General features: G+C 36.6%; 3 protein-coding genes across 3 annotated transcripts; all 3 read right to left on the minus strand.

Annotated features, from left to right (window-relative positions):
* Positions 1 to 5,276: 5,276 nt before the first annotated feature.
* On the minus strand, positions 5,277 to 17,941 carry LOC145591993 (uncharacterized). The gene is made up of 10 exons (XM_081648465.1): positions 17,578 to 17,941; positions 15,935 to 16,028; positions 14,441 to 14,512; positions 10,109 to 10,156; positions 8,517 to 9,598; positions 7,920 to 8,164; positions 7,485 to 7,697; positions 7,150 to 7,242; positions 6,392 to 6,802; positions 5,277 to 5,330 (listed from the first exon to the last, which is right to left on the minus strand). The coding sequence occupies exons 5-10, from the start codon at positions 9,586 to 9,588 to the stop codon at positions 5,277 to 5,279; spliced, it is 2,088 nt and encodes a 695-aa protein (XP_081504591.1). The 5' UTR covers positions 9,589 to 9,598; positions 10,109 to 10,156; positions 14,441 to 14,512; positions 15,935 to 16,028; positions 17,578 to 17,941.
* On the minus strand, positions 10,212 to 11,676 carry LOC145590623 (uncharacterized). Its single transcript, XM_081647042.1, has 3 exons — positions 11,572 to 11,676; positions 10,993 to 11,482; positions 10,212 to 10,917 (listed from the first exon to the last, which is right to left on the minus strand). Exons 1-2 carry the CDS (start codon positions 11,652 to 11,654, stop codon positions 11,176 to 11,178), a joined length of 390 nt encoding a protein of 129 aa, XP_081503168.1. The 5' UTR covers positions 11,655 to 11,676; the 3' UTR covers positions 10,212 to 10,917; positions 10,993 to 11,175.
* LOC145591994 (uncharacterized) lies at positions 11,702 to 13,919 on the minus strand. Its single transcript, XM_081648466.1, has 3 exons — positions 13,408 to 13,919; positions 11,805 to 13,245; positions 11,702 to 11,728 (listed from the first exon to the last, which is right to left on the minus strand). Exons 1-3 carry the CDS (start codon positions 13,917 to 13,919, stop codon positions 11,702 to 11,704), a joined length of 1,980 nt encoding a protein of 659 aa, XP_081504592.1.
* Positions 17,942 to 19,100: the final 1,159 nt, after the last annotated feature.

Below are 19,100 nucleotides of genomic sequence, written 5' to 3' on the forward strand. Positions count from 1 at the left end.
AATGAATTTCTGACGCTTGATATGATGTATTCGCAGTCGGAGGCCAATCTGCAGGTGAAGAAGGATCTGGACTCGGCCCGCCTTCAGGTCTCCAACCTCAAGAAGGAGATCAAATCCCTTAAGGCGGAGCTCGAGCCCCTTCAGGACGCCAAGGATGAGGCCGAGAGGGCCCAGGATAGGGTGAGCCGCCTGGAGCAGCGTCTCACCAACCAGGAGCACCAGCTGAGGGCCAAGTTTGAGTCCCGTGCCGAGCAAGATAGATCTGAACTGGTCAAACAAATGATCAGGGACAATGAGATCATCATGCAGGACACTTGGGCGGCCGTTCAGCCAGGCTCGGACTATCAGATTTGGAAGTCCAAGTTTGATGAGCTCAGCAAAGCTCTCGACGATCGCCTCCTTGAGGAGATGGAAGAAGCTTCCAAGGCTGATGCTGAGGCCGAGGCTGCTGAAGGCTCTGGGTCCGACTCTTCTGAGGAGTCGTCCTCTGGGGAGGAGGAGGGAGATCAGGCGGAGGAGCGAGAGAAAGATGATGAAGAGCAGCCGAAGGATAACAGGTCGGCTGCCAATGAAGAGGCTCTCCCCTGATCACTTAAGCTTTTTATTTTCTGTTTCTGCGGCCGAATGGCCATGTACTTGCTTTTCCGGCCTGTGTGCCGAGTATTTATGTATTTTTACCGACCGAGGGGTCGGGTAATTTGACAATTCCTCTGGCTCTGCCAGATAACAATTTCAACCAATCGTCTGGTGGCGATTGGTCATTTTAATTTGAATCATTCGGCCATTTGGCTGAAGTTTTTCATATTCTGTCCTTTGAATTGTTAATTTTTGCATGTTTTTTGGCTAAGTATTATAACCTGTATACCATGCGAATGTTCTTGCCCCTGGACGGATGTCGTGTGGTTTCGGTTTATGAGATTGATTGACTTGGAAATTATTGATACTTAGAAGAGTATTCATGGTTTCTAGGTCAATCAATCACTATGGTGATTGCCCCAAACCACGCGGCAGACGTCCATCCAGAATTTGGCAAAAATAAGTGTTCATTCGGCCATTGGCTCGAACAGAACTCAAGTTTCCAACTTAGCTGTTATGCTAGGGAAAAATCCCCGCCTGTTCTGCCCCATAGGCAAAAACAGGCGCATCCGGCCATTGGCCTCATTGAGATTAAAGTGTTAAGTCTGGGACTTGACTGATTTTGGTTAAAGTAATTCGTCCGCCTGTCTTGCCCCATAGGTAAGGATCAGGCGACATCCGGCTGATAGCCTCAAATAAGTGCTAAGTAGTTAACCTAACGCATTTTTATAAAATTATTCCGCCTGTTTTGCCCCTGAGCTGAAACAGGCGCATCCGGCTTTATGCCTCGGTTAGCCTCTACTTATGAAACAGTGACCATTTCCGAACTGTACTAGAACAGATAGAAAATTCTGGCCTTTTAGATTTCACTTTCGATTAAAACAAACGACTGCGAGTGCTGCCTTAGCATTCGGTTGGGCCGCTTGTATATTCGTAGAGCAATGTGCCACCCAAATGGGAGATGCTTCTCCTCGACAAATTCACCCAAATGGGCGTCGTCGGTTATCTGACTCATGTTGGAGCAGACGGTCATACTCATGTTGGAGCAGACTGTGACCATTCGGTCTCTTTTTATTTTTATCTGGCCTTAGGCCTCGTAATTGATTAAGTAAATGTTGGTATAAACTTAATAAAATTTCGTAGGAACGACTGTTTAGAACAATTGGCTCCTTCAAAGGGTTTGGGGCGTCTGTTGTTGAGACAGACGCCTTTCAAACATATTGGCCGTCTGTAGCTGGTACAGACGGTGCTGAAAATAATAAAAGTTGAAAAAGGGAAGCATATTCTCATTAGCAAATCTTTGAGATAACAAAATTGAAGCATTTACATTCGTACTTAGAAGTAGTACTTTTTCAAGTTGTCTACATTCCAAGTTCTGGGCAGCTGCCTGCCGTCTGGTTCTTCCAGGCGGTAGGTGCCGTCTCTTATTTCCTCATAGATTCGGTAGGGGCCTTCCCAATTTGGGGTTAGCTTTCCTTGCTCATTCGCCCTACCGACTGCTTCCATTTTTCGTAGCACAAAGTCCCCCACTTTGAGAGGACGCTTGTGTACTCTTTTGTTGTAAGCCCGAGTCATTCTCAGACGGTATATCTCATGGCGCAAGGCAGCATTGCCCCTGCGCTCTGGTAGTGAGTCCAATGCTAGACGCATGGCCTCCCAGTTCACCTCCTCGTCATACAACATGATTCGAAGAGTCGGCTCATAGTGCTCAATGGGCAGGACAGCTTCTGCACCATACACCATAAGAAATGGGGTCTCTCCAGTGGCCCCTTTAGCAGTCGTCCTGATGGACCATAGGACGTGTGGTAATTCATCCGCCCAAAGGCCACCAGCCCGTTCAATTTTCTTTTTAATCCCGTCTGAGATTAACTTGTTAAAAGCCTCGACCTGGCCGTTTGCTTGAGGCCGGCCGACTGATGCGAAGAAGCTAGAGATCCCTTGGTCTCTCAGCCAAGTCTTGAGTTGAGGCGTTTCAAATTGAGGACCATTGTCAAAAACCATAGACATGGGCACCCCGAAACGAGTGATTATGTTCCTCCAGATGAAGGAAATGACATCTTTTGTCTTAATGTTTTTGACCGCCTCCGCCTCTACCCACTTAGTAAAGTAATCCACAGCCACCAATATGTAGCGCTTGCCGCCTGGTGCGGCTGTATATGGCCCCAGAATGTCCATGCCCCATTTGTCGAAGGGTATTGGGCTGTGGATGGCCGACAGGTCTGTAGCCGGACGATGAACGAGCTTGCCAAATTTTTGACATTTGTCACATTTTTTCACCAATTCCATTGCATCTGACTCCAGTGTAGGCCAGAAGTAAAGCCGCCTGGCTTTGGCAGCAAGGGATCTGCCCCCTATATGGGAGGCGCAGAATCCTGCATGCAACTCTTCGAGGACTTCCTTACCTTCTCAGGGGTAACACACTTCAACAGAGGCTTCAGAAAACCAGCCCTGAAGAGTTCTCCTTGTCGCAACTCGAAGTTAGCCGCTCGTTTTTTCAAAACAGCCGCCTCCTGTGGTGAGTCAGGGAGCTTGCCGTCTGTAAGGTAAGTCCGGATGCTGTCCATCCAGGTTGAGCTTCGATCAAGAACTCCAATCACTACAAAAAAACAAGACACATTTTGACACTTTTTTGTACATATATTGACCTTAAAAAGCGTCATAATTTTCTATTATGACGCTTTAAAAAGCGTCAAAATTTTTGAAGCCATAATATTTTGACGCTTTTTTGTGTCAATTTATAATTATAATATGTCGCTTTTGTGTGTCAATGTTAAATTATTATGACACTTTTTTGTATCATTACTAAAAAAATTATGACGTTTTTTTGAGTCATTACTATCAAATTATGACACTTTTGTGTGTCAAATTGGGGGCATGTTAATGCCCACAAAATTGTGACCTTTTTGTTAGTCATTGTTAAAAAAAAAATTGTCACTTTTGTGGGTCAAAATGATGATATATTATTTCCACCCATTTAAATACCCACCAATAACTTTGATGTATAAAAGCGTCACTATTTCCCCCCTTTTTGTTTTTTGGGGGACGAAAATTGGTAAAATTAAGTTAATAAATTAAGTACTTGTATAAAACTCTGAACAAAAAAAATTATAATAATAAATAAAATCATAAGTAATGAAAATGTATTTACAAAAAGTAAATTATATATATATATATATAAAAAGCACACATATATACATACATACATACATATATATATATATATATATATATATATATATATATATATATATATATATATATATATATATATATATATATATATATATATATATATATATATCTGTTAACATAATATCGTTATACATCCAAGTCAACTAAACAAGTCTAGCATTTGAATACATAGATATAGATATTTTCCTAAAAAAGATGTCCAAACTAATTACACACAACGCTATCAAAGCTACTAATTAAATACCCACACATATATACTAAGAGTGCTTGAAGCCATATCACGCTCTTCATTTACTTTTTACCATTGCTGCCTACATCATCAACAACCTGCGAAGAAAATTTGATATGTGAACAATTATTGTAGTAGTATAATTGCAAATTTAGAGAATTTAAACATAAAATATTCATCATGGAGAAACATAAACCAAGCATAACTGTCCAGCTATATGCTTAGCTAACAAGAATCTTTGTACTAATAGTCAATTTCTTCCATAGCACAAGTAATTAACTCATTGCTAGTAAAGGAAGTATATGTGCTCGGCCAATAACAAATGACGTTCCTATTCAAATGCTAAGCTAGGGATAAAGATAACAACCTGCAATTTTTCTGCTCATTATGGTCCAAGTATACAGATATAGAAATAAAATATATCAAAAATTCTAAGATATATATCATTATATGTATAATGAATATGCATAAGTTTATATTCATCGCTAATTAACAAGTACAAACATAAAATACTAGAGAGTAGTTGAATCACATTATATACATATCCAACGCAATAATGTGATCAAAAAACAAATAAATTTACATATTTATTTTTATGGGTAATTCTAAATGGTGCTATCTAATTTTTTAATTTTCTATATATGGTGGATATTTTTTTTTACTGTATTCTTTATCGCTAATCTAGCTATGTAAAATGATTAACTTTCAAACATTTACCTAAAACGTACTAACTTGCTTCTGACTAACACCACTGCCCCCTAATCAAACCTAAAACTAGCAATCCAGCAATGAACACACGGTCACCACCAGTCAGCAAGGGAAAAAAGCAGCAGCAGCAGGGGAAAGGGGAAGGCAGGGGAAAGGGGAAGGCTGACAACACTTCTCCACCGAGGGCAGCAGTAAAGGTTCACTAAATAAAGTAGCAGCAAAAGCAAGGGAAAGGGGAAGGCTCACAACAAATTCTACATACGATTTCATATCAATATTACCAAAACAGCAAGACCCTACAGATTTTACCACCAGTACCCACAAACCCATGCTCTACAACTTCTTGTTGAATAACCTTGAGGTCTATGCAACTGTAGTAGTTGCTTTCCAAGTTCATTAATGTGCACTACTTTTAATTTGGAGGGCTTCATGAGAATTTCTAAGGTTTTTTTTTTTTATTTCTTTTTTTAGTTTGTTTTATTTCAGACAATACGTATAAATAAAGATGTTCTAAGTTCAACTAAGTTAAAATAAGTGCTAGTTAGTTCAGATAATGAAGGTTTAAATTAATTTAGATAAAACAAGTTCTGACACACTCACATATAGCTATAGAAGCTATGCTACTCTGAAAATTATTTATGATAACATAAGCTTAGATGACTTAAGTTCAGATCATATAATTTCAACCAAATACAGTTGAACCAAATAGAGTTTAATTACATCAATCAAACACATTTTTACCTTTCTTTTATTATGTCTATACAGATTCCCAACCCCAAGGAATGATCAAAGTGTACCGATTAATTAATGCTACTTGCTACATGTTAATGTTTGTTAATACTGTGGCACGGTGGCAGCTTATACTCAAGCTTAGTTAATTGTTTTTTGTACTGAGTTGTATAGAGAGTTTGGATCATTGTTTTGTCAGAATTATGACTAGCATTAAGTCATCTGTTTATCCTGATATTAATTAAAATTCTAATTATCTCTATGTAAGCATCAGTAAATGTCCTAAATGACATCTCAAACACAAAATTTGTTCATCAGCTGGGCTAGTAATTATAGATGACTAGATGTTATAAATGGCTAATGACCACCAGTAGCCTTTTTTTTTTTTTTTTACTATATTTGGGTGCTTTAGCTTAACAGGAATGATAATCCCTTTCAAAAAAAAAAAAAAGCTTGACAGGAATGATAGGATTTTCCCAGAACTGGTACATTCTTTTTCAGTGCTTATGGATCAAGTGGTTAATATTGCTCAAATACACAATTGGTTCTTCAGCTAGGCAACAACAAAATCAATACAACAACTAGGAAACAACAAACTCAAGACAGCAACCCGGCAACAATAAGATTATTGTAATTTAACATTCACTGGTAATGCATGTAATTGATTTCATTTTTTTTTTTCAAAAATAAGATATGTACTTGCCTCTCCCTTATCTCTTTCAATATACCAAGCATGGTTTGAGTTGCTTAATTCAACTAGTAATACTCTTATTAAGGATATTGTAAGGGAATTTAAAGACAAGTAAAGTTGATTTTAATGAATAATTTCCACAGCATGTAATTCTAAGTAATTCCTCTTACATTATTCATGCATGCAATTTTAATCTTGCTACAGATAATGAAAGGAAATTTTTTAAAAAAGGAAGTGGATGAAAAAAGAAATAGTTTAATCCATACATGAGAATCAAGCAGTTGTATTGCATTATCTATAACTTGTAATGAAACATTTCCACTGCGTGTTTCCTTTAAAACCTGTGCTATCATAGAACCAACTGCATCAAATTTTGTTCCCAATATTTGATTTTGTTCTGCAAGATCCTCATTTTGCTTCTTCATATCTAACAGTGCAACCTTCAACTTCTCCACTTCCATATCTCTATTGTTGACATGGTTAGACCCTTCTTTCCTTAAATGTCCTTCCACTCCAAAGATGTCGCTTTGCTTCACACTAAAGCCATAATTTAGAGGACGCTTAGGGATTTGGCCTTGATACATAAGTTGATTGAAAACTTCATTTTCAATATCAACCTTGGGAATGGAAGAAGAGGAGCTATCAAAGCTTTCTTGCACCTTCTTGATTGCATCCTCCTGTTACATGATAAGAAAACTATAAGACTTGGCAAAGAGCTAATAAATTAGTGGTTAAACTAATTTTCATTGGTATATATACCACAAACTGACGAGATGTTGTGCCCTCTTTGAAACTTCCATCTCCTTCGCTATAAACACTTTTAAAAAAGTCCAATTCACTGAAATCTCCTTTTCATTTTTTCTGCAATGTGAGAAACACACAAATATCTGCCATTTAACTTTTGCTATTTTAAGTCTTTTAAATTACCGAAGTTACATTTTCTTCCAAATCTTGTAAGATAGTCAAACAGAAAAAAAAACTAAATACAGTTATTAGGACTAAATAAAATGAAGGATAATAATACCAGAATAGCTCTGCGATTTGCAAAGCTTTTAGCACCGCTCTTGAGCACGAGAACTTGCGACGCACGAGCAGCTTTTCCGAGTTCAGACATTTTCTGTTTAATTAAAATCATGGTTAGCATGACATAGAAATAAAGTTACATCACACTAAAACCACTATAATCACAATATAACGAGTCTGCTTGTGTGATTAGGTAGTGAGTTGGTCTGATGAAAGCTAGCCTCTGTTCATTTATTATCTCCTACCAAAATGTTAATAAAAACTTCACAAGATACAAAAAGGTTATACAAAGCTAATCTATAAACAAAAAATTCCCGTAAAAATCAGAATGCAAACCTTGGCGTCTGATGAAAGCCAATAATCAACCAGAAAACTCCAATTTTGAGTTGTGATTCCATCAGGTATACTAGCATAATTTTGTTCACGCGTTTTTTCCACAGGATCGAAATAATCCTTCTTCAATGCATATCTATGATTCTTCCATGCTTTGCCAATACGCTTCAAAATAGCATTCCTCATTTCCTTTCCTTCGGGTAATAGAAAATGTGCCTTAAAGTAAATGTACAAATAAAGTTACATTAAGATTAATCTATATAGCATATATAACTTATAGCATGTCATACTACATGTGAGATATTATTGTGGCAGTCATAATTATATCATATGTCATATATCAGAGAGCCATCGCATATGTCAGGCATGTAATAGATTATAGGTGTGTAGTAATGAAAGAAAGATTAAATATTCATAGTGAACGATTAAATGGCGTACCCGAACAAGGTTAACAATATTGCCTCTCATATTCGAGCTCAACTTATGCCAATTTAAAATTCCCACAGGACAAAATTCTTCTCGTTTAGCAATGTCTCCTAAGAAACTCACAAGGATGGAGCCACCTTTGTGAAGAGGTTGGTTGAATTCATTAAATTGGATGAAGTACTTAAATCCTGGTGCATCATTCCACACATCTCGAGGCTGAACAGAACCCTTCACAAGGTGTCGTGTTCCATCGACATCTTTGAAAACAATGAAATTAGGTATGTGTTAAACAATAAAAAAAATATATATATCCGGAAGCATGATTCACCAATGATTGTAGCAACAATAGAGCAACTACATATTTTAACAGAGCAGCCAAATTAATAAGTACAGGACAAGGGGTTAAGTGGGATCCTTACAACAGCTTAGGGGCTAATTGACTTTAGTAGCTAATGTCAAAAGCTGGAAAAAAAAGGCTTGAAAAAAGAAAGACAAAAAATAAAGAGAAAGGGGAAAACAATACAAATAACAAAGAGTGGGAAAAAGAAAAGAGAAAACCGAAAAGGGAAAAAAGGAAGCATATAATATTACATATGCATTTACACTTACCAAATGCCACAACCTCTTCTTCCTCATCAAAATTGACATGCTCTGGCCAATTTTTCACAATACTTCGGCGTCTAAATTTCGTTCTTTTCACACCACTGTCCATTCCACCTGACTCAGTGAACTCTTCTTCACTCTCTGACTGAGATTCAGGTTCGTCAGAGTCAAAATTTGACCTTCTGTTGCTTTCAGCATGAATATATGCATGAGACCTCTCCTTTTGGAGTTCCTCTGAACCAGTTGTATTCATTTGAGGTTGTGTCAAGGGTTCACCTCCAAAAAAGGAAGACGTCATAGGATGCTTCTTTTGAGTTTGTTGCATAGCTTCCAGGGGTGAAACAACTCTTCTTTCTAATTGGGATTTATCTCCTGTCAAAGGACAGACAATAGGTTGTTGTGTAGCTCCCACAAGCAGTGCACCAGTTTTAGCTCCAGTAAAAGGTTGTTTACTCGGATGTTCTGTAGCTTTTTGAGGTTGCTTAGACGCTTTAGTCGGCTGAGTTGTTTCTTTGTGAGGGAATTGTGTTGTATCTTGTGAGGGCAGTGCACCAGTTTTAGCTCTAGTAAAAGGTGGATTAGTTGGATGCTCTGTAGCCTTTTGATGTTGCTTTGATGCTTTAGTAGGTTGAGTTGTTCCTTTGTGAGGCTGTAGTGTTTCTTTATGAGGGAGTTGTGATGTTTGTGGTGTTACAGATTGTAACATAGGAAACGATCTAGGTTGTGATGGGGTTAAAGGAGGTCTTGATGATATCTTATGTTGGGAGTTTGATGGCATTATAGTTGGCATACCTGTTTTTGATGCAGCTACAGATGAAGATGATGTAGATATGGGTTTTGATGCATTGATAGAAGATTTGATTGGTTGCGATATGTGCCCAAAAGTATGTGATCTTCCAAGTGTCGGAGGGCTAAATGGTCCCCATTGGGTGGATGGGTTAGAAGACTCAGATAAGTGTGATTGTGACACTGCAATATGGCTGGACTTAGATTGTAAGGATGTCAAAGTGGGTTTCTTATTTGAAGAAAATTGTGCCTCGCCAGGAGTTAAAGCAGTTCTTTTACTTCTGTAACTCATTCTGAGACACCTATTAACAGAAACAAATACAACTAGTCAGCTACTATGTTAGTTGTTGATATTCACATCAAGAGCTTTTAAATAGAAAATAAAAAATTAGTACTTATTATTCAGTGCTAATTAATAATAATAATTTATCCAAAATACTATTAGTTTGATAATATGTATATCTGCATTTAGAAATCAGGCTAGTTATAAAAATCTGAAAGGTTATTTAAGACCAAATTTCGTTATTAAGTTATCTGACTCATAATTGAACAATGGTTTCATACTTTCATGTGATGCCATATGCAATAGAATCAGGAATTTCTTACAAATCCTTCTGTTTATCAAATTATTGCCGATGGTTACTAATATTAAATTTTCAGTTATTCTGTAAACAGTAAAAAAGAAGTTTCATTAAATGATTGATTACATTATGATTATTTATCTAACGTAAAAATTATCAAGCAAGTGCATATAATTTTTCAATGAAGTAAGCTTGACAAGTTGGAAATATTGAAAAGGGGAAAGTATTTACCTAATTCAACCTCTTTGTTCTCTCTCTTTTTGACAGGAAGTTCTACACCTGAACAATGAGAATATATGAGATTGATAGGAAAGAAAAAAAAATAGAGTGTTAATTAAGAGAAAACCCAAATCATAAGAAAAACCACTATAATTGTCAAATGGTATGAGAAAATTGATTGTAATTCACAAATAGAATTAACAAAAAGTAAAGGGATAAATTCAGCAAAAGGAAGCATTAATTAATGACAAATATAAACTCATAATTAAATTCAGCAATTACAAATCCAAATTAAATAATAAAATAGGAAACTAATCATTCATTGTCGTTATCTACTTCGGGTAACTCATCCCCTAAATCAAACAAGTCTCTAGGCTTAGTCTTTACAACATGAAACCATCCTTTTCGTATCTCATCCTCAATGTAGAAAACTTGTTTTGCTTGAGATGAGAAAATAAAAGGATCATCTTGCAAATTTCTTCCTGTATGCATCAGTTTAGAGAAATTAACACATATAGAGCCATTTTGATCTGATTTAACACCCCTATGTATATCTACCCAAACACAATGAAACAATACAACTTTGTATGTCCCATAATAGTCCAATTCATATATATCCTTCACTTTCCCATAGTATGCTTCTCCATCAGCTTCAACCATGATTCCAGAATTTTGGGTTGTCAAACGGCTATCACGGTCCATGATCTGAAATTTATACCCATTGATCATAAAGCCCTTCATTTTTTACCATAACAATTCAATCCACCTGCCAGAATTTTTCTAAGTTTCCCATCTTCGGTGGTTTCATCTATTGAGTGTACCTATCATGATAGAATATAAAGTCAAAAACAATCTGTTATATTTGTAAGAAAATTGAACACATTAGGATACATCACCTGACTTCGCAACCACTCTCCGAACTCGTTGATGATCCAATTACTTTCAACACTTTCAGTGATTGGGTTATGTGTATTCGTTTGTCGCTTTAGATATAAAAATTCTCTTCAAAGAAAGGAAAAAAAATTATGATGATATATTATAATAATTTGTTACTCATAAAATAGAATAATACTTGCTACTTACTCGAGAAGTTCTTGAATTTCATCAGAATGATGCAGTAAAACATAGCGATGAGCTTGTTTTAAGCTTTTGTCATCTAGACGAAAATTGACCTCTTTCCCAACTACTCGACCGCCAGAATTACATAAGTACATTCCAGAATTGGGACTATCATCATCAGTTCGTTTAGGTTTGTTAAAGACAGTCTTAACACCTTCAAGATATCTTGAACAAAACCTAATGGTCTCCTCTAAAAGGTAGCCTTCTGCAATTGAACCTTCAGGTTGGGCTTTATTAGCTACATGTGACTTTAGATGGGCCAAGTACCTTTTCAAAAAGTCAAATTATAATTACAATACAATACACTTATAGATTTCATAAATGAATTTAGATATGTCACATTTAAATAATCTAACCTCTCAATGGGATACATCCATCTATACTGCACTGGTCCACCAAGTTTAACCTCCTCCACTAAGTGAATTAGCAAATGAACCATGATTGTGAAAAAAGAAGGCAAAAACTCCATTTCCAACTCACAAAGGGTTAGTACAATTCCTTTTTGAAGAGCATCTAGATCGTCGGGATCGATAGCAGTGGAGCATAATTGCTTGAAAAAGTAAGACAATTTTGCAAGCAAATCAATTACTTTTGTTGCATTAGAAGCTCTTAATGCGACGGGAAGGATGTCTTGCATCAACACATGGTTGTCATGGCTCTTAAGGTTAATCAACCTTCTTTGCTTCATGTTCACACATCTAGAAAGGTTAGATCCATAGCCATCGGGGACTCTGAGTTTTTGTAAAACTTTTAAGAACCTCTCTTTCTCCTCTACAGACATAGAATAAGAAGTTGAAGGCATATGATTATCTTGAACCCAAAGATGTGGCTTTATGCCCCATCCTTGAAGGGCATCTCGATCATCCTTCTTATCTCTGCTTTTATCGGTATTTAAGAGAGTATTTAAAATATTGTCACACACATTTTTTTCTATGTGCATTACATCAAGATTATGCCTCAACAAATTATGCTCCCAATACTCCAAATCATAAAATATGCTTCTCTTGGTACCAATCACAACATCTTCTTCATTGTTTCCCTCATTGCCTCTCTTTCTTTTTGATGCCTTCCCATAAACATACCCAACGTTTTCTTGTAGCCCCAATATCTCAGTCCCACTAGGCCGAGGTGGAGCTTCACCATGCTCTTCGCTTCCGTCAAAACTGTCACTCTCAAATCTATATGGATGACATGATGGAAGCCATTTTCGATACCCACAATAACAAGTCTTACTCCCAAATTTTTTAGAAGGAGTCGAATCAATGCATATAGGGCATGCCATATAGCCTTTGGTGCTCAGACCGGAGAGCATTGCATAACCAGGAAAGTCATTAATAGTCCAAAGCAAAGCGGCTCGCAATTTAAATTTCTCTCCATCATAAGCATCAAAAGCATCAACCCCACTCCATAACAATTTCAATTCATGGACCAGTGGTTGCAAATACACATCGATGTCAATTCCGGGACTTGTTTTACCAGGAATGATAATAGACAACATGAGTGAAGATGGTTTCATACATAACCACGGTGGAAGATTATAGGGAATCAACACCACAGGCCATGTACTATAAGTCGTGTTCATCAAACGATATGGATTAAACCCATCACTTGCAAGTCCTAATCGAGCACTACGAGGATCTGAGGCAAAATCCTCATAACGTTGATCAAATGATTTCCAAGCTAATGCATCTGAAGGGTGCCTTAACATCTTCTTATCAACATCATTCAATTTATCATTATGAGTATAATGCCATCGCATATCTTCTGCTGTTTTTGAGGACATGTAAATTCTCTTCAGTCTAGGGATAAGAGGAAAGTAACGCATTACCTTAGCTGGCTCACCACTCCTAGAATTAGTCTTATCTTGATCTCTGACATTATCATTTGTACCCTTATTTTTCTTCCATCTTGATGTACCACAAACATGACACTTGTCTTCCTTTGAAAAATCACCCCAATACAACATATAGTTATTTGGACAAGCATCAATCTTCTCATACCCAAGGCCAAGGTCTTTTATTATTCTCTTACTTTGATAATAAGACGAAGGGAAATCCAAAATTTAGGGAAATGCGTCTATGAGAAGCTCGAGTAGCATATTAAAGGATTCAGCAGACCAATGGCTCATACATTTTATGTGAAAAAGGTGTAAAAGAAAAGATAGTTTGGAATATTTAGTACACCCGTCATACAATTTCTCATCAGAAACATCAAGTAATTTCTTATACTTAGCTTCATCTTCCGTTGTTGAAAATTTTAAATCAATATCCTCTTCATAGAAGACAGGTTCTTCAAGATACTTGTTATTTTCATTATTTTCATGTGGTTCAAAGGTTTGGTCATTTGAGGGTTTTTCAAAACTAAAAGCAGATCTCAATAGGCCTCCCATATCATCTCGACCTTCAAACCTTGTTTGATCTAGAGGGGATCCTTGGCTAGTACTCCCTCCATCACACCCAATCATACGCTGAAGCAAATCCCCTTGACCATGAAAAATCCATTTCTTATATGATTTATAAAACCCATTAAACAAGATATGTCTTTCTACATCATTTACACAAAGCCATTTATCCACTTTACATGTCTTACATGGACACCGAATCTTTCCTTCTACCTGAGCTACCTTAGCAAAGTTAATGAATTGCATACAACCTTTGACATACTGAGTGTGGCATCGTGGAAGTTCTATCCAACTTGTATCCATATCTATACATAATTAATACTTTAATAAGGGAACTATAATTTAATACCAAAAAATAGAAAATTTTAAAACATACGTCACATAATAAATATCAATTTTTTCACAAACTAAAATACACAACATAGCAGATTGTGGTAGCATACTTTTAGTTCATATGTTCTAATCATAAAACTGAGGAAAGGTCAATCATTATAGCCATGCAACAAGAATAAAAGTTATAGGTATAGGATTTAATATATGAAATATAACCTATCGATGCAATTTTCATTGAAAACTATTTAAAACTCACTATATAATAATAAAAAAAAATCACCCACAAATATATAATTAAATCAACAAAAGCAAGGATGATGAACTATTGAAGATACCAAAAAGTTATAAATCACTAAGTTGCTTTGTAAAAGTCATTACAAACCATACAAACAAAATTACAGCATGCTTACTCAATAATCACAATCTTAAAGCTTGATCTCAAACTAAACCGTCATAACTTGAGCTAGTAGCATATAAGATGTGAGTAATACCTTGGTATAGCTGTCTTCAAGAGTCTGCTAAACTAAGCAAGCAGTGACCAAAAGAATCCAAAAGGATGAATGCTGAAAAAAAAAAATACAGGCGATATCCCTACATTAGATGATGTATTACATAATATAACAAATTATGTTCGAATGACAAAAAAAAAAAATTAAAAAAAAACACCAAAAAAAAAACACCCAAAAAAAAACCAAAAAAAAACCCCAAAAAAAAAAACAAAACAAAAAACAAAATAAAGGAGAAAAGAAAACTCAAAAGACACTTCAATTCAAAACAGTGATAACAAAAACAAATATGCAAATTCAATACTCAAATGCAAAGTTTATACGGGGGATAACAATAGAAAAATACACATCAGTAGTGGAATCAAATTGGGAGAGTTTGAAGTTGTTACAAATATACTCATTGAATGAATTTACTAGGCATTTGATATATTTGAAAAACATGAGATGCTGGTTCAGGTGGCTTTTGTGTGGGCTGCGTAGGCTTTTCGCAATTCAGTGGTGTTTGGTGAGACTTGAAGTAATGAAGTACTAGGAGCTATGGGTTTTGTGAAACTTGTTCTCGATTTTAAAAAATATAATTCGAGAGTTTGCTTTGTTCCTGGCTTCCGGCTACCAAAGCTATGATTTTTAGAAGTTATTGACTTCCTCATGCTGCTGGTATTATAAAAATCAATACTGACGCTGCAATGTTAGAGGAGAATGGTGTGGGGTAAGGGGCATTTTTTAGGGATGCTGCAGATTGTGTTCTTACAGTGGTGGTGCGTAAGGAAGTCTGCAGAAGTTCAATTGAGGTTGCTGAAGCTTTCGCTGGTATATTGGGGTTACAATTTGCCTTAACTCTTGGTTATCAAAAGGTGGAACTAGAATGTGATGCTAATAATTTATCAGGTGCAATTAATTTGAAGTGCTTTGGGAGGTCTGTTTTTGATCTACTTGTGGAAGATATATGTAGCTTGGGGGACAATCTTGATAGTTTTTCTTGCCATCATGAGAAAAGGAAGGGTAATACAATAGCACATTTATCTGATATATTCCTTCAAATGGGGTGGAGCAATTGTTTGTAAATTCCTTTCCGCAAGGGGTCCTGTCCTTGGCGGAGCTTGATGTAATCTGATTTGTGGTTAATATATATTATGCTCCCTTTCCCGTCTTTAAAAAAAAGGTTGTAGGGAAAACAAATACTTATCATGCCAGAAATTTTAATAAAACAAAGAGATAGGTGACATCACAAGATCCATCCTCAAACTACATCTTGCTCAAGCAGCTTATCCCCCCTCTCTATTTTTATAGTAATCCCATTTAGCCGAAGAAGGTAATAGACCATCACCTATTATGAATCATCAAATTAATATTCAGTAACTATGGATCTAGAAATAGCTTAAGCTCAAAACTCACAGCCAACTATAGACATTTAGAGATACACAACCGAAATTTTCATCCAGAACGATATTATATTTAGGCAAAGCTTATGTATTTTACCTCCAATTCTTGCAGCCGTTTCTCCTGCGCGCTTTTTAGCTTTTGATTTTCCACTTCTTTGCACTTCAAGTACCACAGCTTTTCCTCTGATGACCTGTGCGTTAATGAGGTCAACAAATCTGCTGGTTAAATGTAGTTGTGCATTTTGTTTCAATTTAAAAAAAATAATCTCAAGTTTGAATGCAATGTATATGTAAACATTTAATTAAACGACTGATTGAACACAAGTCATAACATAAGGAATGCAACAAAACAACATTTCCCCACATAAAGTCCTTTCTCCGTCTTACATGAAATTTTACTACGACATTCCTTCCTACCAAAACTCAGGCATAATGCTCTTAGTAATAGAACCAATAACTCAAGTGAGTACAAGCCTACAAGGTCAGGCCTTCAGAATACACTAACACCTAATGCAAACGGTTAAGAATCATCAAAACCGAAAAAGGAGCAAAGCAATATATGAAAAGCCTAGTGATTTTTCAGTAGCTCAAGTATCAAAACTCAAACACCATTAAAATTGAGGACAAAAATTATCTTACCATGATACTCAAACCACCTTAAGAAGCGCTAATGACATATTTTGTTTGTAATAACTTGAGGCAATGAGTTTTTCTACACGAATTTTCGTAACCACCCAACACCACTTCTAAATTGGTCATAAATGATACAAAATTATGATGACGATTATATACATGGGGTCTTGAGGGATGCACAAGCATTACCATAGACATTGATATGAGCCTTTCCTTACAAAATAACATAAAAATTCATTCTCAATATGGCCTATCAATGGATCACGTGGAAACTAGACAGAGAGTTCACACTAACACTATATAAATTCTCAAACAGTCCACAGGCTCAAACAGCACTACAGTCACAAAGCTAAATTGCAATTGGCAGTTAACAGAATACTATGACACTACTAATCAAGACAAACACACACCATAACATAGGATAGAACTTCCAATTCTTTACCAATAAAAAAGTTAGAATATAATTCGAGTAACAATTATAGGGTTTAGAATCATGTATTTCTTTGTTGTATAAAATGTATACTAGCCTTTCAGACTATATAAGTCTTAGCTTCCACAGAATAAGCATTGTTAGGTAATTTGTTTATTTGTTAAAAGGCCCTTAAGATTTAAAGCTTCCAAGGCCAACAAAATATTTAGGCATGTAATATTTCCACCAAGTTGAATATCAAAGCTTCAGCATTTACACTTCTACATCAACAGCAGGAAAAGTCCTTACTCTAAATTTCAAAACAGAATAAATTTCAGTCAAGAGAGGAGGAAAAATGCTAAGAAAAAGGGGGAAAATAGAGTGATAATCCGTTAAAAAAACAACCTTAGCTTGTTCTGATCCTTGGATAAGTAAGCAATAATAATACTTCGTTATTTCCAATCAAACAAAACAATGAGAATTGTGGCAAACAAGAACAAAGCGAAGTGTAGCCTGTAAGTGTGAATTTCTTTACCAATAAAAGAGTTAGAATATAATTAACCAATTCAATCACTCAATTAATTCGTTAATTCAACCAATTGTTCAACTATAATTGGAGATTATAATAATCATGCATGCAGCTATCAACATACATAATAATTAAAGAAAAAAATTGAGGGGGGAAAAAAAAAACTTACGAGATCTTTGGGTTGAATCTTGATAATTTTTCTCCAACAAACAATAGCAACGATGAATCCAAAGTCACAATACAAATTAACCCCAAAACTCAATTAAGATAACGTTGTTGGCAAATTATGAAGAGCATTAATTTAATCAGAAATTCACATCTGCATATCATACGCTTCAAATATACAGAAAAAAAAATAAAGAGGTAAGTCAGAAGTGGGTTGAGATGATTATATGCTAACCGAAAACAAGGAATTAGGGACTTTTTTTGTGAAGATTCAAAGTTTTTAGGCAAAATTCAGAGCAGCGAGTAAGGTCGGTGGTTATGTTGGACCTGATAGTGAGGACGACGTGGGTACAGTATCCCACTACCCCGGGATATTAGAATTTTAATTTTGGGTGAAATTTTAATTTCAGCGGGTTATGTTAATAATAGTTGGGTGACACGTTTCACTCTATTCACTATAATGACGTTTTTGAGGGTCACAATGTATTTTGGCTCTTAAAAACGTCAAAATATATAAATTATGTATTCGTGGATTGAGGAAAATTATGACCCATTACAAAAGCGTCAAGGCTAAAGCGTCAAAATTTACTCTATTTTCTTGTAGTGAATGGGGTCTTCCTCAGAGATACTCCTTTTTTCCATGACCTCCCAGAAGATTGACCGAGGCGTTTCACAAGAGGCGGATGATGCCAGTTTGGACAGGGCATCCGCCTGATTGTTGGAAGACCTGGGCACTTGACTTAGAGTAAATTCTTCAAGTGTCCCAACTTCAGCCTTGACCGCCTGCAAATATTTTATCATGGCCGGATGAGTGGCCTCGTACGTTCCATTGACTTGGAGTACGACCAATTGAGAGTCTGAGCAGGCGTCAATTTTCTTTGCCCCTGCTGCCTTACAGTACCGAATGCCAGCAAGCAGGGCTTCATATTCGGCCTCATTATTAGAGACCTGGAACTTGAACTGTAGTGCATATTCAAATTTATCCCCCTCAGGAGACTGACAGATAATCCCTGCACCACAGCCGTTCGCAGTGGAGCTCCCGTCCACATACACTTTCCAAACCTGACTAGTATCATCCGGAGCAATCAGCCTTGTCATTTCCACAATAAAATCGGCGAATGCTTGCCCCTTTATTGCTTTCCTGGGTTCGTAAGTGATTTCCAATCCTTGCATTTCAATCGCCCATTTGAGCATTCGTCCAGAAGACTCCAAGGTTGTCAGAGGCCGCTTGATCGGCTGGTCAGTATAGACCACTACCGCATGTGCCAAGAAGTAAGGTTTCAATTTCTTGATGGCCATGTAGAGAGCGAGACCAAACTTTTCAACCATGGGGTACCGAAGCTCAGCGTTCCTGAGAACATGGCTGATGAAATAGACTGGGAGCTGAGTGCCGTCTCTTTCAGCTAAGAGAACAGCGCTGAGGGCATGATCGGAGACGGCCAGATACATGAAGAGCGTCTCTTTGGGCAAGGGGCTAACAAGCCTCGGCAAAGAGTGAAAATGAGTTTTTAACTTTTGAAAGGCCGC

This window comes from Chenopodium album, chromosome 18 (genome assembly GCF_948465745.1).
Source record: "Chenopodium album chromosome 18, dcCheAlbu1.1, whole genome shotgun sequence".
NCBI classification, from domain to species: domain Eukaryota; kingdom Viridiplantae; phylum Streptophyta; class Magnoliopsida; order Caryophyllales; family Amaranthaceae; genus Chenopodium; species Chenopodium album.

What these genes read in the sequence shown, in the direction of transcription:
- LOC145591993 (XM_081648465.1), bottom strand. Translation starts at nt 9,588, where the DNA reads ATGAGTTACAGAAGTAAAAGAACTGCTTTAACTCCTGGCGAGGCACAA. An exon ending in GGCTTTCATCAGACGCCAAG is followed by an intron (nt 7,243 to 7,484) that starts GTTTGCATTCTG and finishes TTAATTAAACAG; the next exon opens with AAAATGTCTGAACTCGGAAA. An exon ending in TACAACTGCTTGATTCTCAT is followed by an intron (nt 5,331 to 6,391) that starts GTATGGATTAAA and finishes AATAATTTTCAG; the next exon opens with AGTAGCATAGCTTCTATAGC.
- LOC145590623 (XM_081647042.1), bottom strand. Translation starts at nt 11,654, where the DNA reads ATGGTTCATTTGCTAATTCACTTAGTGGAGGAGGTTAAACTTGGTGGA. An exon ending in TGGATGTATCCCATTGAGAG is followed by an intron (nt 11,483 to 11,571) that starts GTTAGATTATTT and finishes CTTTTTGAAAAG; the next exon opens with GTACTTGGCCCATCTAAAGT.
- LOC145591994 (XM_081648466.1), bottom strand. Translation starts at nt 13,919, where the DNA reads ATGGATACAAGTTGGATAGAACTTCCACGATGCCACACTCAGTATGTC. An exon ending in GATGTTTCTGATGAGAAATT is followed by an intron (nt 13,246 to 13,407) that starts GTATGACGGGTG and finishes TTATTATCAAAG; the next exon opens with TAAGAGAATAATAAAAGACC. An exon ending in GAGCTTCTAATGCAACAAAA is followed by an intron (nt 11,729 to 11,804) that starts GTAATTGATTTG and finishes CCGACGATCTAG; the next exon opens with ATGCTCTTCAAAAAGGAATT.